Source organism: Etheostoma spectabile, chromosome 7, assembly GCF_008692095.1.
Source record: "Etheostoma spectabile isolate EspeVRDwgs_2016 chromosome 7, UIUC_Espe_1.0, whole genome shotgun sequence".
NCBI classification, from domain to species: domain Eukaryota; kingdom Metazoa; phylum Chordata; class Actinopteri; order Perciformes; family Percidae; genus Etheostoma; species Etheostoma spectabile.
The window spans coordinates 11,822,198-11,846,040 of record NC_045739.1 but is presented as its reverse complement, the minus strand read 5'-3'; the positions used below and the strand labels follow the sequence as shown (position 1 = coordinate 11,846,040).

The window sequence follows — 23,843 nt, the reverse complement described above, 5'->3', positions numbered from 1 at the left end:
TATACATATATATATATATATATATATATATATATATATATATATATATATATATATATATATATATATATATATATATATATATATATATATATATATATATATATATATATATATATATATATATATATATATTTATATATGTATATATTTATATATGAATATGTATGTATATATGTATACATATGTATATATGTATATATATGTATGTGTATATATAGCACTTAGTTAAATACCATCACATTATTAATTATTTATTTATTTATTTTCATATATATTATTTATTTTTTAGATATATAAATAAATAAATACTTATATGTTAAATTATATGTATGAAAAGTAAAAGTTTTCACGATGACCCCTATCAGAAATAAATGGATAAATGAATGAAGGAATAAATAAATACTATATTATTGCATTATTATCAGTAGTGGTATGTAACTAAGAGCTACTGTTAGAAAAATGATTACCAAAAGACAACAAAGAGTCACTGGAGTCACTTTAACTAAGTTTGTTTGCGCAAGGAGTCAATCCCATACACTTCAATGTGCACAGAGATGGACTGAAGCTTAAACTCTGCAGTCTTCACTTTATACATTCAAACACACCTCCCATCTTCATGGTCACAATGCCCTAAACAGCTGCACTATCTAAAAGGCAATTACAAATTCAAGAAGAAGAAGAAGTATCTGAATACTTCTTCCCCCTCAGATAATTATTATTAATGTCTTAATATGCAAGCAGCATTTAATGTTTAGTCAAAGTGGCACTAATTTACCACACAGTACTTACCTCATATTATATATCCTATGAATTCCTTGTGACTGACACTAATGTACAATATGAACTAAACATGTTGTGTGCATTATTCTCTAATCTTGTCACACTGTCTTGTAGAGGGGACCCTAGCTATTGTAGTTCATATTGTGTTCACATGTTCCTAATTGAGTTTTGCTCAATCAAATTACCATAAACCGACACAAAGCAGCCCTGGGGCCACTTCATACACGCCGTGGAGTATTGGTTGGTTTCTGTGGTTTGGATTCTTGAGTGTGCAATTAAACCATACGTTTTTTTTCCGTGTGAACTGTACCTATTTGGAACTTGGAGGTGATTGAGTACTGCATAATGCACAAAGGGCAGGAGATATGAGTAGGGGCTCTATCAGGGTCCAACAACAATCTTTAAAAGTACTCTATTGTCATACACACACACACATACATGTAGCAAAATTCATTCTCTGCATTTACCCCATCCCTCAATGGAGCAGTGGGCAGCCATTTACAGCGCACGGGGACCAACTCCAGATCTGAGCCAGTGCCTTGATAAAGGGCACAGACTGGAGAACCTAGTGCATGTTTCTTGTAGGTGGGGGAAACCCATGCAGACATGGGAAGAACATACAAACTCCACACAGAAAGGCCCGGAACGATCTGGATTCGAAACCCTTCTTGCTGTGAGGCCAGAGTGCAAACCACTGGTCCACCATGCTGCTCATTCCTGGAGCTCCGTAACATTTTAATCTGGCCATGATACTACTCACATATTTTGTTCAAGACATGAGGATTGTAACAGCTGCAAAGAAACAAAACTCTTCATGGGGCTTCCAAAAAGGTGACGGGCAAATATTTTAATTCTAAATTGCAAAATGTCAATGCCTGAAATTATTCAGTTACAACAGAATTTCTGTTTTAAAAAACAAACTCAGGGTGAATGTGTGTATCGTTAATGAGAGATAAATACTAGACAGATATCTCAAGTCATTTTATGAAAAACTGTACGTCTAAATATGTATATCCACCTAGAGTTGGCAGAGTGTAAAATGTCCAAAATGATCGAGCAGTGCAGTGCAAACACTGTAATGGTAATTGTTTATCACTAGAGGTCGCCACGTCGACAGACACTACATGAGCATTACTAAACTAACCCTTTTTACACAAAGCAAAGCCTAGCCTACATGATTGTATACATGTTTCCAATGATTCCCATCAGTGTAGTAGGCTGAACTCATTCACACACAGGCTGTGGAAATGGAAAGGCTTGGTAAACCAGGACATTTAGGTACACTTGGTTCCATCCTTTAATTTGCCCACTGTCTCACAACACACCGTGCAGCCAAAAAGGAAAATCTGGGTCCTTGTGGAAAGGCACAGTTCTCATCCTAACAGAGTACATCTCGAAGGAATAAGAGTGGCTTTGTTCATCACCTTTTAATAGTTGGCTGGGCTGCCATGGGGGAGGGGCTGCACCACCATTGTACGATCCTTTGTGGAGGAATGCTGCTCTACAGATTAGATTGTTTGGCTTTGTGAGTGAATTTGAAAACAAATGCACATGTAAGTGTAGCAATGCTGTAGATCCTAATTCAGGGCTTTAGGGTTTCATGAGGGTTATTGAAACTTGTTCAACAGTTTTATTTTTTTACAGTTGTGATGTGATGACTCCTTTTTGTTGTTGCAGGTGTACAAACTTGTCGATCGGGTTGTGCCACACCAAAGGCTAAACATGAGTGTTAGAAATACTCAGCATGACTCAGTATCTCATCCGATCCTCCCATCTTCTTCTAAACAGAGCTACAGCAGTCCCACTGATATGACAGGCAACACATCCTGTCCTGCCCAACTGGAAGATCACAAAATAGATGACCTACACAACACAGGAAAACTTTAAACTGTATATTATTTGATTTGGAGTACAGCTTGAGGTCTGTAAGGTAAGGTAGCTTTATGTGTTTTGCACATTTCAGCAACAAGGCATTTCAAAGTGGTTTACATCAAACATTAAAGAGCCGTTAAAAATATAAAACGGATAAAATAAAAGAATAGAAGTTCAATATAAGAAATTAATAATTTGATACATCTGTAAGAATCAGTTCACTGAAGGCCCATGGCGGCCATAGGGTACTGGAGTTTTTTCTGCATCACATGAACAGTAGTCATGGGTTTATTATGACCCACTGTCCATCACATGCACAAATTTAATCAAGATCTCATTGCAACCAACAAAATGAAAAGATATAATTTAAGAATTCAGCAGGCTATACAAAAACATCCACTCTAAATTATTTGCAGGAGTGAAGATCACATGAGGTTCATTTTCCACTTTGACCCTGTCCTTCTTAAATACAATGAGCCAAATAACAGCTCACTCTTCAGTTATCTCAAAATTGTTAAGATTCAAAGCATATATGGTTTTTGGACATCTTTTGGTTTTAATGTGTGGAAATGTAAGAGGTTTCCCTGGGATATTTTCCCTTGTGAATTGTGTAATTACTTTACTGACCTATAAACTATATACAATATACAATAAAATAATATTATGATGTGGCAGGTAGCCATATTAAAATAAGCAAAGAATTCTATTTTCAGTTTTAAATTAAGTTATGGCTGGATAGAGATACATGATAGTATTGCTCAACCTATCTTTGACAGCTAATTGTGCTGCTCCTCTGTTTGACACCGCCTTTTCAGAATTTATCCAATCAAAACATCGGATAGGTGAACAAGAATAGAAGATCAGCCAATCACAGCAGCTCCTCTCTGCATAGAGCGTTACGACTGGCTATGCCTACAACTCGCAGACACAATTTGTGCGATCATTACACTGTATCATGTTGGCTAGGGAGTTGCAAGGCAATAATTGGTGTTAAATATTCCGGTCAATTTTGCAAAATTGCGATAGTTTTTATTTTGTTTGGATAATTTTTTCTGCTGCTGTACAGGGAAAGGTCAAAGCTTTAAGGGTGCTCCGTGTTTTCAAAGCCCGAAATAATCGCCAGGAGGACTACTGTTTTGTTGATGTCATCCACGGCAGAGCTGTAGCGACCTTCAGTTTTTAGACAAGACCAAGATAAACAAGGACTGGTTTTGAGGTGTTCTTTTTTCGCCTTTGTTTTATTTGCAAGACACCAGCAACGAGGATGGGACTTTTGCTGCATTGTGTCCTGCTGTTATTTGTTTCCACTTTCACGGCCAGTTTAGATGTTCAGCAGGGATCCGAACCCTTCGGACAGTCGTTTTTTTTGAAGCAGTCAAACATTGGCAAGAGAGCTGCGAACACCGTAAAGAGGTCTCTCCCTGCCTGGCTGGCTGCATCACCAGGTCACAATATAAAACGAAGAAGCGCCGAGCAGGGCGACTCCTGCAAAGCTCTTCAAGGATCTGACACCAAGTTAGCAGGCAACACCCACAGTGTAAGTTACCAGCCAAGGTCCTCTTACTCTTCTTCGCACGTCTGACAATTAAATGAGCCTATGGTGCGCAGGTGCTAACCAGGTGCACGAGAATAGGCCTAATCAGCTGCCCGGTGTCCTCAGAAAACTAGATGGGTTGTTTTCCATTCATCTGTAAGCCCTAAAGCCCGGGATAAAAGTAGATAGGCCTATTGCACTGTAGATGTATTTCTCTGCTGTAAAACAACGACATGACTTAAGAGTCAGTCATGTCTTTTCCTACATATTTCCCCAACATCATACAGCCATCAAAAATGACTGCCATGTATATTTATTTTTTACCATTTGGTGCTGTGAAATACGGTGTAGTGAAACAGTAACACCGGCTATTTCCTCATGCTTTAAGACATACATACATACATACATAATACATACAGGCTCCACTGACGCACTACCAGACAGGTTCAACCTCTCAAATGCTCTACGAATGGCCTTGTCCTATATGCTATTCTTCTCGAGGATGCAGTAGCTGTATTCTGTAGGCCTATTTGAGGATCCCACTGCTTGAATCTGCCTGAATGTTGACAGGGTAATTTGCCCAGTGGGATCCATGTGACTGGCTGTGTGGTAGTTATTTTGTAATTGAAAGCTGAGTTTGTGTGGTAGTGACAGCAGTTAGCAAACAGGGAGTCTGTCAGGATACAGAGAACCTACAGTGTTCTGTTTTTACTTGTACTTTAATCCTTGATAGGAGTATAGACTATTTGGCCAGATGTGTAATGGAGTTTACTGTTTTAGCAGAGACTTTATCCAGGAAGTAAACACGTCCAAATTATTGCAGCTTAACTATGCAATGCTTTCCTCAAAACAAACAGGAAGCCGACCTCAGCAGAGTCCTGTGCTGCTTATTTGCCTTGCTCCTCATTGCCATGTGATCAACTTTGCATTGCAGTCTTTGTATACTGGTAATCTAAAGTTGACCGAATTCCTTGAGGATCAGCTTCGTCATTCCCCTTGAGGTTACGGTTGCAGGTCCCATCGTTACTGGAGCTGCTGGTAGAGACCTGCCTAAGACAGTTCGCAAATTTTCACATGGTTGAAAAACAATGGGCCACTGAATGGGTTTTTCAGGAATCGGCTTTTCTATCAGGGAGCTGGACTCTCTGATAATGAAAGCAACGTTTTTTTTGCACTAGCCACAATACTAAATTGACGGTTTTCGCACAAACTATTGTCAGAGTGAAAGTCTGACCTCCTTTTTGACATCAGCGTTTAAGGTGGTATTAAGTAGCTGCATTCAGAAGTATGGTGTGGTGAGAGGAAACATGGTGCCAGTCCAAGCAAAAATACATTCTGGAGGCAAAATTAACAAATAGGGTTTGACTGCAGTTTATACTTCATCCCTTCTATTTAGTAACACCGCTCAACTGGTGTTGTGATTATTAATAGGTTTGTATTTAATGCATTTTACATATTTTCTCAGTATACCTTCAATGACCTGAGTGGATCAGTGTCACTGGCCTGGGTTGGAGATGGAACAGGGGTGAGTGTTATTTTCTCACTTGTCTTTCATACAGTGTTGTTCCTTTCCTTTCTGATGTGAGTAGGACAAACTTGGCTTGATTATTCAGCGAACTGAACCTTCTTTTCTTGGCAGGTCATCCTGGCTTTGACAACTTTTCAGGTGCCCTTCTTCATGATAAGACTGGGGCAGTCCAAACTCTATCGAAGGTAAGTCTTATGATCTCACCTGTTGGAAAAAACACCATAGTTTGTATTTAATTTGCATTTAATGCGGCTTCAACTATTTTGTCTGCCAGTGAAAACTACGGGAAGACATTCCAGGATGTGACCAACCTCATCAACAACACCTTCATCAGATCAGAGTTTGGCATTGCTATCGGCAAATCTGGGAAAGTAAGTCATTCTGTAATGCCTGCTGTAAAGAACCTTCATCATCTTGTATAGTTCGATCAGTCTGAATTTTGGACTCTGGCTTGTAGGTGATCCTGACTGGAGAGGTGTCTGGAGGTCATGGGTCTCGGATCTTTGTCTCCGATGACTTTGGAGAGACATTCACCCCACGGGACCTGCCCTTTAACCCCCTGATGCAGATCACATACAACCCTGACAATTCCAATGTGCTGCTGGTCCTCAGCAACAGCGTAAGTAGTGAATGTAACAGAGCTAAACATTTTGTTTGGAAAGTAATCATTTTGGGTGTAAGTTAGCTTGTCTATATACATTTCAAAGATCCAGTACTGTTCTGTGTGTGGGTATCTCAGATTAGTAATGAGGAAATCTGTCAATAATTTAAGAGGCTAAGCTACTTTCATCATGGCCTGTTGTAAAACTCTTAAGTTTAAGACTCTTAGGTAAATCATTTGTTTGCACAGAGTACATATATTAACATGGCTCTGGTGTTTATGGGCAGTTCCAGTATACCAAGATCTGTGTGACCTGTGTAAACAGTGGCATCATTGCAGTTGATCCACAACTAACACAACTTAATTTTTTTTTGCTGTCGTTAGTATGAACTGTGGCTGTCTGAAGATTTTGGCAGCAACTGGAAAAAGATCCACGACACGGTGTGTCTTGTGAAATGGTAAGAGACAAAACAAACTTTGTCAGGTGCTTAGTGAACAAACCGTAATGGTATTCAATAACCACAAGTGTCTGTGTCTCAGGGAAATATTCCATACTTGGAAATTAGGGATGAGTGTAAGAAAGCCATTCTTATTGGTCTGGTGTGCAGCAAAGATTTTTATAAGTGATACGGTATCTGTTAGTCATCTGTTTTCTAGTCTTCGTTCCTCCAACAAGCTAATTATTACAGGTAGTTGAAGACACTGGAGTTCTACCTCTCTTTACTGTTTTGGTGTTTTTTGTGTTAATATGCGATATCCTTTAATAACCTTAGACAAACACGTCCCTAGATTTTCTCCCATAGACTTTTATTGTTGCTCTGCCCTGGTAAAATATGCAGTAAAACTGCATTGCAGTGTAGTCAGCGGCTGTTTGCCTAGCGTTGTCTTGACCAAGTCCTCGCTACACTCTTGTGGTTTTAGAGGCACTTCCTGGTATGTATCACTTGGTAACCTTGGCAGCTCTAAATATCTTTTAGGCTGTGTTTTCAAGTTTACTGTACTTGAGAGAACTGTATGTCTTTCTTTCATTACTATGCCAAAGACATTGATCTGAACAGGCTCAAGGAAACTGGGTCATCTTAATCTGGGGCAGGAGTTTTTTGAAGACAAAGCACACACAAGACAGTAAATATTTAGAAAGGGCATGGCTGTATGCTGGTTGCATTTGATAGGCCATGTCATATAATGCTTACCTCTGTAATGAAGCAAAACCCATCAGGGGAATAGATGGAGAATGCACGAAAATGAATTAATACTGATAATAAAATAAATGTATATACTTTCCAATCTGCTTCTAGGGGGAGGAAAAATACCATCTTCTTTACAGCCAACCACAATGGATCCTGCAGTAAGTGATCCCTTTAACCTAAAATGAAAATTTAGCAGGTGAGGTGTAACTTTTGTCTGTCTTTTTACAGTCACTGGTGCCTACATGTAGATTACTGACAAGCAGCACATAGATTACCAGCTACATGTTTTCATTGAGACCTCTGGCTTTCCATTGAATTTCTAGATTTGAATTTTTTTTTTTTTGGTTGCATAAAATCCATTTTTAAATCCATGGGAAAAAACACAACACATGGGAAATCTCACAGGATTACATTTCACTGGAATTGTATTTTACATGATTTAATGTCACAAATACATTGATTGGTCAAAAATGATGGTTTCAGCAAAGGTTTAAGTATATCTGAACCAGAATATAACATTTCTCACTCCTGCCCACTACAGAAGGTTCACTTCAGTGATCTGGACTCCACCTAGTGGTACATAATTAACACTAAGCCAACTGTAGGAAGACCAGCTGTCATCTCTCTGTGTCACACTTGTACATTTTCATAATTTTGTTGTCTGTTGTCCTATTTTTTTTTTTTTTAGCTGATCGGGGAATGCTGGAACTGAAGAGGTCAACGGACTATGGTAAAACCATTAAGACTGTTGCCAATAAGCTCTACTCATTCGGCCTGGGTGGACGCTTCCTCTTTGCCTCTGTAATGACAGGCAAGGTCAGTATACCGTATGTGCATATCGCTAGTAGATACAGAAACATGACCAGGCATCCAGAGGGAAAATATAAATGATTTAGAACTTTTATGTTTCTAAGAAAAAGCTTCAGTCTACTCAACTTGAAATACAGTAGGCTCCCGTGCTGAGTGCTGAACTTCTAGATTGTTTTCATGACGGGAAATTTCAAATGTTAGTATTAGAAAAATATTTTTTGTAGCATTGGTATATATTTAAAATGGATTACACATCGTGGGGAATACTTCTGCATATGTGAGTTGTATAAAGCCTTTTTTTGGCTATGAAGGGATGTTGGTTGAGTCAGCGTTGGTTGGGCTGAAGTCTACAAGTAACACTTTTAGAAAAAAATTAGGGCTGTGGAGTCGAAAACAAATGGATCTTACTAGACCTCTGTAGCCCGCTCCTCATCTCTGCTTGAGGCTAGCATCTCAAAGGCTACATTAGCCGCTTCTGGCGCAACACACCTAAATCTCCAGCCAAAGTGTCTGTGGTTGAATTGCATTGTGGGTAATGTAGGCTCCAGGTTTTTACAAGGAAGAAAAAAATGTGCAATAGAAAATATGTTATTTTTGGTTCTGCTGCATTGATCTTTTATACTTTAAAAAAAAAAAAAACTGTCCATACAGTGTTATGAGAGTGCAAGATAAATGGGTGGACTACTTTTTAATTATCACAGCTGATGGGGAAATGTTCATAGAAAACAACTGACCAAATTACTTTAAATAGTTAGACTCAGCAGTAATGAGCAGTTTGCTATACGTGCGCTCCAAGGCAATCTCATGAGGATATTTGTTACACTCAAAACATATAGCTCTCACAACACATTGTGTTTTGTTTTCCTTTGCCTGGTTTTATAAATGCAAGCTAATTTGCATGAGGCTCTTACCCTCCAAACTGCTCTTTCTTTTCTCATTATTTACTCTTTATTTTTTTTCTTTCTTAATTTCTGTCATTTTCCCCACTTTTCTATTTTGCCCGCCTCTTTCTCTGCAGGGCACATTGAGGATGATCTATGTGTCAGTGGACCAGGGTGAGACGTGGAACATGGCCCAGCTGCCCCCTGTTGGTCACGAGCAGTTCTACTCCATCCTGGGAGCGAACGATGAAATGGTCTTCATGCATGTTGACGAACCAGGAGGTCAGTTCATAAAAACAAATACCTTACCTGTTTGCAGTAATAATATTTAAGAGTCGGGGACAGTGTTTTTTGTTTGTGTAGAGAATGTAATGCAATCTTTGTAATTACATGGATGTTTGGCCATGTGGAGAACTTTCGCCATATAAACTCCATATATTTTATTATTTCAAGTAACCATTTCTGCATCTGAATTTTCTCTCCAGTATGTGTGAACTAATTTGTTCCTTTTTTTTATGTCCACAGATACCGGATTTGGCACCATTTATGTGTCGGACGACCGGGGCACTGTGTACTCCAAATCATTGGAGCGCCACCTTTACACCACCACGAATGGCGATACCGACTTCACTAATGTCACCTCCCTGCGAGGAGTTTTTATCACCAGTGTCCTGGCAGAAGGTAGCTCTATTCATGTGTTTGTGCTTCGATAAAGGAATAACAACACATGCCTGTACTCAAATTCCCCCCAGTAAAACAAACACATAACTTCTCCATTACGTACCGGAGTGAGGGTGTTAAGTAAATATTTAATTAGCTGTTCAGTGTTAGATTTGCTGTTTTTCTGATGCAGCTTGAGAAATACCACATCACCAGCTAAATCTTAACTCCATCGTGTCTACTGCTCACTGTATTTTTATTTTTTTATTTTAACCTACTCTTTTTCTTACCTCCACTCTTCTACACGGCCATTCTGTGGTTACATGATGATTGCCAAGGCTTACTCTAGCTTCCTTGTTATTTTGGGGAACTGAATTTAAGCTTTATTTACACACATTGTTTTTTTGATGGGAGAATCAGCTAAATGCTTAAGGCTATGTTTTTTACACTTGGCCGACTATTTTCATAAACAGACATTTCAACCTCTCCGTTTTCAAAACTAACATTGTGCACAGCTGTCAGTTTTCAGAAAGTGTTAGGTTACATGTACCCGTGTATATATGCCCTCAAGAGCATGCCAAACGTGTAGGTGGCAGTGTAACGAGAAGCTCAAGCCCACGTTAGCCAATCAGAATCCCCAAAATAGCAACAACAGCATCAAATCCCTTCCTTTCTCTTCTCTTCCTCACTTCATCGGCTGCCTAAACCTCCGCTTGTCTCAGTTTGCATGCAAACATGCAAACGAAGGTTTCCCAAATCTCCACTCTGACGGGAGTTTTTAGAAAGAATCGTTTTCAGAGGCAAATTCTCCGTTTGTGTGTAAACGAAGGGAAATGTCTCAGTTTTTCAAAATAACCATGTACAAGGCCTAAGACTGGCTGTAAATATGATGTCTTGCTGTTCCAGATAACTCGGTGCAGTCTGTGGTGTCCTTTGATCAGGGAGGGGAATGGGTTCCACTGCGGAAACCTGACAACAGCAAATGTGATGCTACAGCCAAAGACCCAGACAAGGTAAGGAGAGGAAACTGGTGTGTCTGGAGAAAAACACAAAGATAGAAAGTTGATCAGTCTTGTACTTTTGGTGAATTAAGTTTTGATAAACCTAAATTTGGATTGCAGTGCCAAAAAGGCCTAACGGTACAATTATCGTGGCAGTATTTGTTCTTTCTCATGTCATGTTTTTCCCAACTTTTACAGTGTTGGTACTATAAACAGTCAGATACCAAATACTGCTTGTGTTTGTGTCCATAGTGCAGTCTCCACATCCACGCAGCCTACAGTATTGCTATGAAACTGAACGTCCCCATGCTGCCTCTGACTGAACCAAACGCTGTGGGTCTCATCTTGGCTCATGGTAATTCTCAGTTCAGAGTTATAATACCAAGTTGTTTTTTTTGTGGATTTTTTGTGAGGATTTTGCCATCTGACTGTTTCTGTGTGTATCATAAGGGAGTGTTGGTGATGCCATCTCAGTGATGAAGCCGGATGTGTATGTGTCTGATGATGGGGGTTACACCTGGATGAAGGCCCTTGATGGGCCCCATTACTACGCCATTCTGGACTCTGGAGGGCTGCTGGTTGCTGTGGAGAAAAGCCCCACTCAACCTATTAACAAGATCAAGTGAGTTACACACAGAGGAGGCGTTTGTATTTGCTGATGCTTGGAGTCTTTTTCTTTTTCTTATGTGATTTATTTTATCTGAATTTAATTAAAATTGCATGCTATACAAATCCCTCTCACATATTATGACTTTACTTTAAAGTTTATTGGGGTTATGCTAACGTTGGGTAATGCTGCAATGTCCTGACAGATTTTCTACTGATGAAGGACAGTGCTGGGGTGCTTACACCTTCACCAAAGAGCCCATCTACTTTACTGGGCTGGCATCAGAGCCGGGAGCCCGATCCATGAATGTCAGTGTCTGGGGCTACAGAGACTCCCTGCTCAGCCAGTACTGGATCTCCATCACCATTGACTTCAGGGATCTTCTGACCAGAGACTGTGAGTGACATGAGAATATGTTTGATACAACAGACGTAAATGCATTTGCGTGAAAGTGAGGATGATTTATCAATTTTCGGTGATCTCTTTGAGATTATATGTAAAAAGTGAATATGGATGTATGTAGGTGATCACAAGGACTACGTGCAGTGGTTGGCCCACTCTGATGACATCAGTGACCCCAATGATGGTTGCATGCTGGGCTACAAAGAGAAGTTTCTGCGTCTCAGGAAAGACTCTGTTTGCTGGAACGGACGAGATTATCAGGTCAACACCCAGCCAACCCCGTGTCTGTGCACCCTGGATGACTTCCTGTGGTAAGACATTCCTTGTGTCCCAAATCCATACAACATACTATTGATATACAGCATATGCTACATGCCAAATGTCATAGTATAGTGTTTGGCAGGAAGTATACAAAAAAATATCATTTTACCACTTCTATCAGGAAGTGATGCAATGTTGGATGTCAAACTCCAACTTCACAAATAGGAAACAAAATATATGTAGCTGTCTCACCACTATAAACAATTTACACAATTTTATATTTCCGTCACTGAGCAGCTCTTCTATTGCTTTTGGGCAGTGTTTAGCATGCATTTCTGTCTGGTTTGAGTATACTTCACTTATGCTGAGAGAGCCGCTGAGATAGAAGTACTGCTCACTGGCTGTGATAGCTTTTTATTAAAAGTAAAAGGACTGGTGTAAAGGTCCTCTCTGTGAAGCTCATTCAAATGTGATTAACTTCAAAAGCTGACATGGCAGTGTTCATTCAAAATGGATTCACTTTAAAAACCTTAAATGGTGCAACTTGAGGAAGAGTCCACATTGAACATGCCAAACTGGTGTTGAATAGTAGTGTAAAAGTTTCCTGGAGAGGATTTTCCCTTGAATGAACTGTGAAAATACTGAGCCAAACGATTGGTCATTTACAGACACTAGAGTAAAAGTAGGCTATTTCTTCCACACTTGCTTACCATCCTGGCATCTTCCAATCCTTTGCAGTGATTTTGGATACTACCGTCAAGAAAACAGCTCGGAGTGTGTGGAGCAGCCGGACCTGAAAGGCAAAGTGCTTGAGTTCTGTCTGCACGGCAATGAGGAACAACTGCAGACCAGTGGGTAAGTGAATGTGTTGACCCTTTCCTTTGATCTAGGATGTCACACCATTTGCTTGTCGATTAGCTTCAACTTCTCTGTAATTGTGTAGTAAATAGGAATATTAAAGCAGATACTGTGTAAAACATATATTGTACAAAGCACACACCACTGCCACATTTTATGGTGGAGGGAGTGACGGAGAATTGCTCTGTTTGTCAGAGGAGACAAGTGATGAGGAAGTAATTGTCATGCAGATGTCAGTCAGAGATAGCAGATGAGGGTGAAAGTGAGTCTCATGTTTTCAATGAGGAAGAGTCAATGTCGCCCGCAAAAAGCAAAGGACATTTTTGTACATTGTGTTTGCTGCATTGCACACAGACTGACTTAAAAATAGTAAGTTAATAATTGTTACACAGAAGGTTATGAAAATCCAGTTTAACCATTATGTGCAATAGGAAGGGTAGGCTGTTGCGGCATTATAGCTTCATTTATATGTATGTAATTGTGATCATGAATGCATTTGCATGATGTAAGACTTTGTATGATAACTATGAACAGTTATAAACTGATTCACATTTGAACAAGATAAGTATACAGTTTTTTTTGTCACAGTTGGAAACCTCCAACTAACTGTCGTACACTCTTGATGTGCCTTTGGTCCACAGCTATAGGAAAATTCCTGGAGATAAATGTGAGGGAGGAAAGATGCCCGAGCGTAAAGAGATAGACCTCAGCAAGAGGTGTGTGAGTGACCTGGTGGGCCCTGAACTTCTGGTCAGTACCGCTTCCTGCTTCTGGAAAATGTTGAATATAGATTTATCCGTGCTGTATGTTTGCCTACAGTATATCCACTTTTACCTAATTTTGTTGTCTGCTGTTGTTTTTTTTTGTTTTTTTTAACAGATAGACAGTCGCTCCTCCAAGTCTGTACCCATTGTGATAATGGTCATCTTCGTCATGCTGCTGATCATTGCCGCCGGAGTTGTCTTCATCAAGAAATATGTCTGTGGTGGCAGGTTAGTTTCCACAAATAGTCCAGTTCATAACCAAAACTCATCTAGAGGAGAAAATGTCCAGGTGTTAAATGTGTTTTCCAGATGATTTTAAGTACACTGACAGTATTTTGAATTTGTCCGACAGGTTCTTGGTTCACAGGTACTCGGTGCTGCAGCAGCATGTCGAGGACAATGCTGTTGATGGGATGGACGACCCGTTGGAGACCAACCATACTCAAAATGGCAAGATAGAGTTTCACGACGACTCAGATGAGGTACAGTGGATACCTTTTCCTCACTCATACCTGGGCTAAGATAAACTCATCGGTACCAGGTTTTTCTTCTAAGACTGGGCCATTGTTTAGCAGTGGAACAAATAGCATGTGGTGTATTTTTAAAGCTTGGTGCTTGCTGTATGTTATGTAGAAAAGTAGTAAGACACAGTGAACAACAAAACCACGGGGCGACATCTAGCTCACCCAGTAGTGTGTGCCACACGTGGGCTGAGTCCTTGACATCAACCATGGGTTTAAATCCGACCTGCGGCTTTCTGGTGCATGACGTCCCGTCTCTCTCTCTCTCTCTCTCTCTCTCTCTCTATATTCTCTCTCTCTCTCTCTCTCTCTCTCTCTCTCTCTCTCTCTCTCTCCTTTTCAAGCTGTCCTGTCAATAAAGGCCATAGAAGCTTAAAAAATAAAAATAAAAATATAGAACTAAACCAGACCCCAAATAATCTAAAACACACCTTGATGCTGAAGACAAACATCTTGAACCACTGTTGTTAACAACAACAGAGAATAATTTAGTTGGTTGATATAGTATAATTGCTAAATCGACCCTAGAAACTGTGTTTTTTTTTCTTGGGTTTATTGGTGTAGAAAGAAAACCTTTTGCATGTCATGGGCTTCATTTCTCAACCTATTAAACACTAAGGACACTACAGTGACGAAGCCACTTCTAATGTACGGTCCCACCACCTGCTGTGATTGATGAATGTGTCCTATATAAGTAGTCAACATGCAGAAGGGAAGACTGCGGCATTATGTAATATGATACAATGGTAATCTGACATTGGCTGATATTCGTTCCTTTTAGTTTGACTAATGGTTACAGTGGGAAACCCTTTCAGTGCACTCCAACAGATCCTTGGCATTTCTGTACTGCAATTTGTGGTTATTTAGCAGTCGACACATCCACTGATGCCAAAATAGCTCTGATAAACTAACATAGCTGATACATCGCCCTGAACATCCGTCAGAATCAAGACTCCTGGAGGGGTGGAAAAAGTCCTGACCACTTGAGAAACCGAGTCAGGCACATCAGTAAACATGACAAAATGGTTTCTTGTTTGCTCACCTATGTTGAGAGCTGTCTCTTTATTGAACTCCGTTCCTCATTGATCCCACTCCCCTCATATACTGATAGACTCTCCTCTCCCTCCTCACACCTGCCTCCATTTTGTTATCTGCAATATTATAATGTTCACCTGCACTGCTGACTGTTACTATAGTAACGACTGTTTACATCGGCATTTTTTTGCACTACTTACATTTCAATTTGCACTGCTAACTGTTTATTTACAGTACCAATTGTTTACATTTACATCTGCACTACCGTACTTTAACTGTAATATGCAATTACTTCCACTGCACTTAATTCGGATAGTTTCTGCCCAAACTTATTTATTTGTACTACCTTTAAATCATTGTTATTCGCTCATTTTAGCCTAACTTATTATGACTATCTGTAAAAATTCTGTCAATAATAATGCCGCCTATATATATATATATATATAGATATATATATATATATATATATATATATATATATTCATAGTCATACTCACCTGTAAAATCTGTAAACCATTAGTATATAGCTATTTGCACATATCTGTAAAAATTGCAATTATAGTAATACCCACCAAATTCCTAGCTGTAAATCTTGCTCACAATACTTGTTATCTATATTTTGTATTCATAGGACAAAACATCTAAAACTCTGTTTATAATAGTATTCTTTCCTATATTTTCATTACATATCCATGTCTTGCACTATAGGGCCATTGTATATATCCTGCACTTATGCTTGCACTTCTGGTAGACCGAAACTATTTCGTTGCCTTGTACCTGTACATGTGTAATGACAATAAAGTTGAATCTAATCTAATCTAATCTATGTTGGTTCTGGCTTCATTGCCATGCTATTTTCTTGTCTTTACACAGGACCTGCTTGAATAGCAGGCACAACCTGTCGTGCAACTGAGCAACAGGTTTCCAGTTCACCCTGTGGCCGGCCGCTGCTCCTGTAACTCTTGTCTCCAGCTCCTTCTTCCTTTCACCTTCTACTATGAGGTTTGGCCTCAGCAACCAAAAGAAGAGTCTGCATCACTCTGCTGTCATCTATGAAGTATAATGAATGTACGGAGGCTTCCTGTGACTAATTCCACAGTTGAGGAGGAGGAAGGAGGGGTTGTAGTGTTGTGCTTCAGTTATTAATTATGTTGATTGAGTTCAAGTCTCCAGCTTATTAATTTAGGAAACAAAGTACTGATGCAGTAATTTGAACTGCTGACAAAGGCAGACTAATGGGTTCTGACACCAAGCTAGTTGTATAAATCCACCACCATTGCATTACGGGTCCTGCCTCTCCCATCACCTGGTGGTGCTCCTGGAAATACTCCTCACTTCTGTTGAAGATCTGTGTCCTTTTTTTCATGCACTTGTACATAAACCTGTTTTTCTTTGCCATTTTTGACGTGGTATCGATTTAGTTGGTTTTGAAAAAGATTGCTGTTGGTAGCTTGTTAATAACTCTCTCAAACCACTTCCCTACATTTTAACAAAATATTTGTTGGTCAAAATGTGTGCCCCAGACGGCCAAGAGAATGTAAATGTGAGATTTTCAGCCTCCTGATTTGTGAAATCCCCTGTTGTAATCTATATTTGGAATACGATCCAGAATACTTTGACTTTGTGGCATTTAGAACCACGAGTGAAGTAATAAGCCGTAAATTGAAGTGTCCATTTGGATTAGTTTTGATAGCAATAACAATGTTTAGATTCATTATGTTGTCAATGCACATTAAGTAATCCTATTGGCACAATATCTCTCACGCATCCAGTTTCTCTGTTTTATGGATGGAAATGTCATTGCGTGAAACTTTTTTGCGCATCAATGTATAGGGTGGTAAAGTGTGTCTGTTTCAAGACAGGATTTGTTCCAAAATGTATGTCTGCAGTTCTACCTGCCTAAAGCACAATGTCCCTTGTAAGCTTAGAGTTTGTAGTTCAACATGTTTCCTAAATGTGACTTAAAGAATAACGTGATAAGACTGTAATAATCACTGTAGTCTTATACAAGTCATGTTTATAACCATTTGAGCAGTTTTTGTACTTTTAATGAACTTTTAACTTGTGTAACAAATTGTGGTTTTAAGATGTTCTGAAACAATAATGGTTTTAATAGTAAATATCTACAGATATTTTTACATCAAATTCACATAACTGAGTACATTGATGTGATTCGGCAATAGAAGAATAGAAGCAATAAGTAAAAAATAATTAAATCATGTAACTGTGGCATAATTAACACGGAAGCCTATAAGAGTTAACAGACAGGGCTGTTGTTGATTATTGAAAGGTTCTCATTTCACAGTGAACTGCTGTTATTTCTCTTTAATCATCTTGATACTGCTGTCATTTTGAACTTAAACTGGATTGGCCAAAGCCTTTCAACAGATCTGTCCTCTCTATCACGACGTCTTACCAGGTTTTTTTCCCCCTCTTTTAAGCATTTGTTGCACAATTATTTCTCTGCCTTGTGTTAAATATGCGTCTTTCCTACTGGTTTTTATTTATTTGTGATTTGCAGGTTCAGGGTGCAGTAAATTGGATGTGGTTACATAAGTGCCTGGTGTGAGGATATGATGCGAGGCTCTCCCAATGTGTAGCCAGCATCTATGTACTGATAATATTTATACCAGCTGATGTGTAACCAGTTCCATCAAGTATGTCAGTGGCACACCAAAGTTGCACTTGTTGCCTAAGAGGAATCCTTGAGCAGTGACAGACGTGTTTCATACGAGCTCCCATTGAACTGCATGTTAACCCCCCCCCCCCCCCCCCCCCCCCCCCCCCCCCCCCAATCCACAAAGCTTTGTAAAGAAAATTTCCTACAATAACCTGGTTATCCTCTGTTTCATGACTTGGCACAATACAGAATTTAGAGTGAAACTATGGAAAAAGTGGATACAGGGTTATGTAGCAGATATACACTGGAAGACACTTGGCGATTTCTTTCATGAAGGTTTATTGCATTAAGTGAAGGTAACATTTTTCTTACAGTTTAAAACTGCTGTATAAATTAATAAATTGTGATGGTTCTGTAAATATACAAGGTTACATATTTGTATCTGCTATGTTTCTTCTGTATATTTGAGGCAATTTTCTTTGGGTTTGCAAATAAATTCATGTTCCTCTATTTTTGTAAGCCAATTCCTATTTTACAGCACTGTAAAAAATGTTTACAAAGAGATCTGTTACCAAAACACTTTATGTTTGTAGGATGGCTGCTGCGAGCAGGTTGAGATATTCTTTAACTAAAGTTTAATTTGTGTCAGTAATAATCTGTTCAGAAAGTCATGGTGTTATATCAACCTGAACATCACACAGGGTTAGCCAACAGTTCAACACAGGTAGTCTTCAGATTCTATACAAAAAGTTGCCCTCTACATCAAAGAAGTCATTCCCAACTTGCACAACAGGGTAAGGCTTTTCCATTTCCATAAACTCTTCAAGTTCTTCGTCTGTCAACAGCCGTCCATCCCAGCTGTCCTCGTCCTCTTTTTCCTCCTCTGTAGGATTTGTGTTATAAGTGCTGTCCTCTTTTGACCTTGTCACATGGACATCTTTACTAATACCAGCTCTGAAGTGTGTGGGCAGAAGAGTAACAGGGGCAGAACTCTTAGCTAGGAATCCAGAGCCTTCACCTTGAAGCATCAAAGTCTTGTCAGCCACGGGTACCATTGCACCTTCACTACTTCCTGATAGGAGTATGGCTGGGGTGTGGTTTCCAGGCAGCTTCAGCCCGTCCTGCCCTGTCCCAGCACCTGCAGGCAGCACCTGCTGACCCAGTCCAGCCATTACTTTGGCATCCTGCTGGACTTTTCTATCAGGAGCGGGGACAAACGTGCTCCTCAGGACTCTTAGGATGACATCAGGGGTGACAGAGTAGCCCTCAGCTAGACGATTTACTGTCCACTCATCTGGCTGCTCTTGCTTCAGATATCTGAAAAGTAACAAGTTAAGTCTCAATTATACAATTAGCTTGAAGACAGGAAAAACTAGCATATTACATGGGTGAGCGGTTAAATTGAGATAACAAAGCTTTTTACCTGATCTGCTTAATAGCATCCCAGGTAAGCTTCCTCTGTGGAGCTCCGGTTGTAGTCATCTGCCTTCTCAGTATATGATATTTCACATTCTTCTGCCCCTTTCTTGCCTCACTGAAAAACATGGAAGGTGGCTAATTTTCACAGATTGTAAAGACAGCACACACAATGCATTGTACATTATTGTATACACTAGAATAATGTTGACTTACTCAACCAAGGCCTGGAGCTTGTCTTCTACCTCCTCTGTATCCTTCAGTCCAAGTTGATCATCAGGCATTTCATCGCTGTATCTTGGAGCACTGTTTGATACTCTGTCTCTGTCCACATGGCTCTGTCTCATCCGTGCATTGCTGGCTCCTCTGCTCGCAAATCGACAGCTGTGAATAGAAACTGAGGGCATCAATGACAGATCACCAAGCCTGGAGAGGAAGGAGAGGACCTGCAGTGATCGGGCCATGCTAACAGACAGTGTGCCCTCTATTTTTGAGCCTATATCATGAACTTGTTTTGCCAAAGAGGAAGTTTACACGCAGTCAGATACAAGGTCCCGGGCACTAACAAACAAACTGTTTACTGACAGACCTTATTCAGACCCTGCTTGTTGTCACTAAGCCTACTCAATTTCTGAAACTCGTGGATGAACTTCCGCAAACATGACTCTCAGACGGTACGCAAGTACCGATAGGCCTATCTGTTTTCCTAGGATGGCGAAGGCATGTCCCGCATCCATGTCATTCCCTGAATGTTTCTTCCGGTAAAGTTAAGAAAGCCAACTCTATTATTTTCCATTTCCTGTGGAGAAATAAAACCCAACGAATTACAGCTCACTAAAGAGTAGCCTGTGATATGGGTGGTATCAAAGCCTTCGACTTTGAATCAATGATTAGATAAGATTAGATTTTTTTTGCAATGTGATTTTGAGGTGACCAAAATTCCTGTTAAATTATCAAACGTCCACAAGCAAATTCTCCAATATTCGAAAATGATATTCACCTATAACTTCCACCTTATGGAACAATAGGGTCATTATTGTTCCATAAGGTGGAAGTTATAGGTGAATATCATTATAATAATATAATCATTGTTTAAGTAACCTGCATTTGGTATGAAAAGGGCATTGCGTTTGTGTTTGTGAATGATGCTATAAATGATAATATTGGAATATAGCTAGCTATCTTAAATCATTTGAACTGCAGAGAATACAATAAGAACTTTTAAGCAATAGCCTACCTAACCAGCATTACAGTTAATTCAAAGCATTTGTCATGCAAGAATAAGACCCTTACCAAATTTACCAAATATAGTTATTAATGATTAGAAATTCTTTGATTGTTCTTTATTTGGGCGGGTCATGTCTTCGCCATCCTAGGAAAAATAAATTGGCGTTTGGTGTGCGACGTAAGTTAGTCATGGATGTATGCTGCCCGCTATCGGAATGGAGGTGCAGTTCTTTGCTAAGTGGACCTGAACGGAACAAAGAGGCGCAATAAGTATCACCCGTTACATGATTCACTATCTACTTGTGCCATTTAATTTCCAAGTAATTCAATAAATAGACCTAATAGTATGAATAATATATCCCAAGGGTACTGTCATAGAGAAAATATATACCAAAATTTGCGACATCTGACGGCCGCCAAGGGCTCTGCACCTATGCACCCTACTCTGTCCCTGTATTCATGTGTCACGCAGCTGCGCCGTCCTCACAGGCGCCGTTGTTTCATTTGCGCCATTTTGTCCGCTCACTTTGTTGATTGGGCTTTAGCGAGCTGTACTAGAGCCAATCAGAGGGAAACCGGACAGCGAAGACACGGTAAGGGAGAACCGATTGAAGGCATTGGTAGTTGTCAGCACGGATTGGTTTGCCATGGACCAACCAAATTACTAACCAAGCTAAATGCAGAAAAATCGAATGACAGTTTGATTTTAACCGCTGCGTCCCAGGCTGCAAAAAACTCCTTGTTGTTCTCAGTGTTGGTTCTTGTGGGGAAACATGATTTCTGGTGGTCGACACGCCTTAGCTAACGTTAGCTAAAATATCAAATGTTAAACAAAGGGGTGGTTGATAAAGACAACAAGTTGCCTTGTAAATTATTTCTAGCTAATTTAACGTTAATGTCGTAACCAACATACAACCTAGTGACAAACGTTAGCTATTTACCTGTTAACTAGCTAGCCTCCTTTAACGTTATATCCTTTCTGATATTTGTCACGCTTTTCAGCTAGCTATCTGACGCTAGCTTTGTTAGCTCCCACGACAATATCCTCGTTGAAACCCTCCATGTAGAAAAACACCGTTAAAGCTAGCAAGAAGCTAGCTTATGTCACCCAGGTTTCATTAATCGCCTCTAAATTTCAGACGATATTTAACATATAGCTGGCTAGCTAATGACATGTTTTCCTGGTAAATTAAGCTGATGGGCCTCTGGAAGCTAAAGTTAGATATCGGTAGGAAATATATTGGGCTTTTTTATGAATGATCCATAAGGTTGTGGGCTAATGTACTTAAACAAATACATGACTAACAATCATAGTTCTAACGTAAGATGGCTAATAATGTGTGCCTTTCTTTTGTCCCTAGAGAAGGTTGTGACAATAAACTATGGAGCAGTACACAACTGCCACTACAACTACTGGGGAGCAAATAGTTGTGCAGACTTCCAATGGACAGATCCAACAGCAGGTAAGCTCAGGATTTACTCTAAATTTTAGTTTTGAGGTAGAAAAAAAAGTCTGGCAAGCATAGGCATACCATCAACAATTAAACCCTCTGCTATAAGATCACAGGTAACATTTACCCAGAATCAAAGCGCTCCAGTGGAATCCAGATCCAATATTTTTTCCTGATAACTACTTGTCTGAGACTGTATTGTCCTGTATTATCCTGACTTGCCTGCAGACACAGGGCACTGTGACGGCTGTGCAGTTGCAAACAGAAGCGCCAGTGGTGACGGCCTCAGGCCAGCAGGTGCAGACACTCCAGGTAGTGGTGTCACCGCCGCCGCCCTGTGACAAAGTCACGACAGTGTTACAGCCTACGAGTTTGCATGCTACAACCAGGGCTGTTTTTCATGACCCAGCTGTGTGCTGTTTGGTTCATCCTCCCTCCCCAGCATGTCTTACAGCTTCCTGAACTGCATGTTCCTCAGCACAGTGTAATGTGTGTCAGCCTCAGGTTTCCGCTTGTGCTCTCATGACTACTGTTTGTTTCTTGCTTGTAAAAGCAAATTATGCAAGTTAGACAGTTATAAGTTCTTCCCAATGAGGATGAGAGCAAATTGAGAAAAAAAAGTCTTGTGAATGTGTTTTCTCGTTAGCAGAAGCACCAGCATTCAGAATAACTACTGTCTGTCCCGTTTTATATATATTTTTGTTATTGCTACTAGTTTAGAAATAACTGAATGAACATTTTTAACATTAATATAAGTTCCCCCAGCCTGCCTGTGTTCCCCCAGTGGCTAGAAATGGCGATAGGTGTAAACTGAGCCCTGGGTATCCTGCGCTACCTTTGAGAAAGTAGGCTTGTTCGAGATAAATTGCGCCTTGCCTGTAAAGTGGACGAGAGCAGGCGGCAACAGCTGGGGACAGTGACAAAAATCTGCTTACAAGTTGGACAGATTACATCTGTTTCCAGCAGTTTTCAGGCCGTACAGAAAGTGAAAGAAACACTGTGGTCCGATTCCGATTTAATAAAATAAATCAGACCTATATATCAGCTTGTACACAAGTCTCCAGTTGTTTTTATTATAGCAGAGTAGCTGTCCAAATTCTCCACATGTGATCTGTTGCTTATGTTAATAAACAACGGACTGTATATGATCCGTAGTATGAAAGGATTTAGTTTCTCTGACTTATAAATGTAATCAGCCACACATGTGGTTTGTACAGAATAAGCCTTTAAATCCCTCCAATTCCAAATAAAAACAAATTGATATAAAACGTCATCATGTTGAGTTGATTCTGAACAAATCAGTTGAGAGGCCGTCATTTCCCAGCATGCCCTGGGTCCGCCTGGGTGTTACAGTTGGTGAAAAGCAACTGCGCTGCCTGCGTCTCAGAACGGCGGCCGCCTTGCTCTTGTGAGATTATCGTTGCCCATGTGTGCATGACGTCAGATCAAGTCGGACACAAATCTAACCGGCATGCAACGGGCGGCGATCACTGGTGATTGATTCTGCGCAGACCTGGATCATCTCCAACGGGCCTAACAAAAGCTCAGATGGGCCGATCTGGAACCTCTCCCCTTATGAGGTCATAAAATCCCCTCCCCTTTCTCTGCTTTGCCCGCCCAGAGAATTTCGCCCATCCATGACAGAGAGAGATATCATGGTTTTCAAACCCTAGCCTCCCCAGCCTCCACCTTGCCCCCCCACTCTTCTCCTCAAAAACTACAGACTCCGAAATGACACATACCAAGGAAAGCTTATTGTGGGTCTGGCTCTAGTGGCTGTAATTCTGCATCAAGGCTGAATTTTGGGAAAGAGACTTCAGA

General features: G+C 40.1%; 3 protein-coding genes across 13 annotated transcripts in view; 2 read left to right on the top strand and 1 right to left on the bottom strand.

Moving 5' to 3' along the window:
• The first annotated feature begins 3,574 nt into the window (after nucleotides 1-3,574).
• On the top strand, nucleotides 3,575-18,022 carry sort1b (sortilin 1b). The gene is made up of 20 exons (XM_032521414.1): nucleotides 3,575-4,192; nucleotides 5,655-5,714; nucleotides 5,829-5,902; nucleotides 5,992-6,088; nucleotides 6,175-6,336; nucleotides 6,703-6,776; nucleotides 7,617-7,666; nucleotides 8,197-8,324; nucleotides 9,337-9,481; nucleotides 9,725-9,880; nucleotides 10,766-10,872; nucleotides 11,113-11,215; nucleotides 11,311-11,482; nucleotides 11,673-11,863; nucleotides 11,991-12,180; nucleotides 12,869-12,985; nucleotides 13,630-13,738; nucleotides 13,868-13,980; nucleotides 14,105-14,234; nucleotides 16,182-18,022. Exons 1-20 carry the CDS (start codon nucleotides 3,920-3,922, stop codon nucleotides 16,194-16,196), a joined length of 2,466 nt encoding a protein of 821 aa, XP_032377305.1. The 5' UTR covers nucleotides 3,575-3,919; the 3' UTR covers nucleotides 16,197-18,022.
• A 226-nt stretch (nucleotides 18,023-18,248) lies between these two features.
• ngrn (neugrin, neurite outgrowth associated) lies at nucleotides 18,249-20,026 on the bottom strand. The gene is made up of 3 exons (XM_032521438.1): nucleotides 19,561-20,026; nucleotides 19,352-19,462; nucleotides 18,249-19,245 (listed from the first exon to the last, which is right to left on the bottom strand). The coding sequence occupies exons 1-3, from the start codon at nucleotides 19,806-19,808 to the stop codon at nucleotides 18,660-18,662; spliced, it is 945 nt and encodes a 314-aa protein (XP_032377329.1). The 5' UTR covers nucleotides 19,809-20,026; the 3' UTR covers nucleotides 18,249-18,659.
• Nucleotides 20,027-20,967: 941 nt separating this feature from the next.
• nfyal (nuclear transcription factor Y, alpha, like) overlaps nucleotides 20,968-23,843 on the top strand; it is an 8,541-nt gene continuing 5,665 nt past the window's right edge. For 4 of the 11 annotated variants that reach the window (XM_032521433.1, XM_032521431.1, XM_032521430.1 and 1 more), the window contains exons 1-3: nucleotides 20,969-21,164; nucleotides 21,933-22,034; nucleotides 22,251-22,337. In XM_032521433.1, coding sequence (XP_032377324.1) covers nucleotides 21,954-22,034; nucleotides 22,251-22,337 — 168 coding nt within the window. In that variant the 5' untranslated portion in view covers nucleotides 20,969-21,164; nucleotides 21,933-21,953. Of the gene's footprint in view, nucleotides 21,165-21,932; nucleotides 22,035-22,250; nucleotides 22,338-23,843 lie in introns of all 11 variants that reach the window. The other 7 variants (XM_032521429.1, XM_032521426.1, XM_032521435.1 and 4 more) reach the window with 4 other exon arrangements.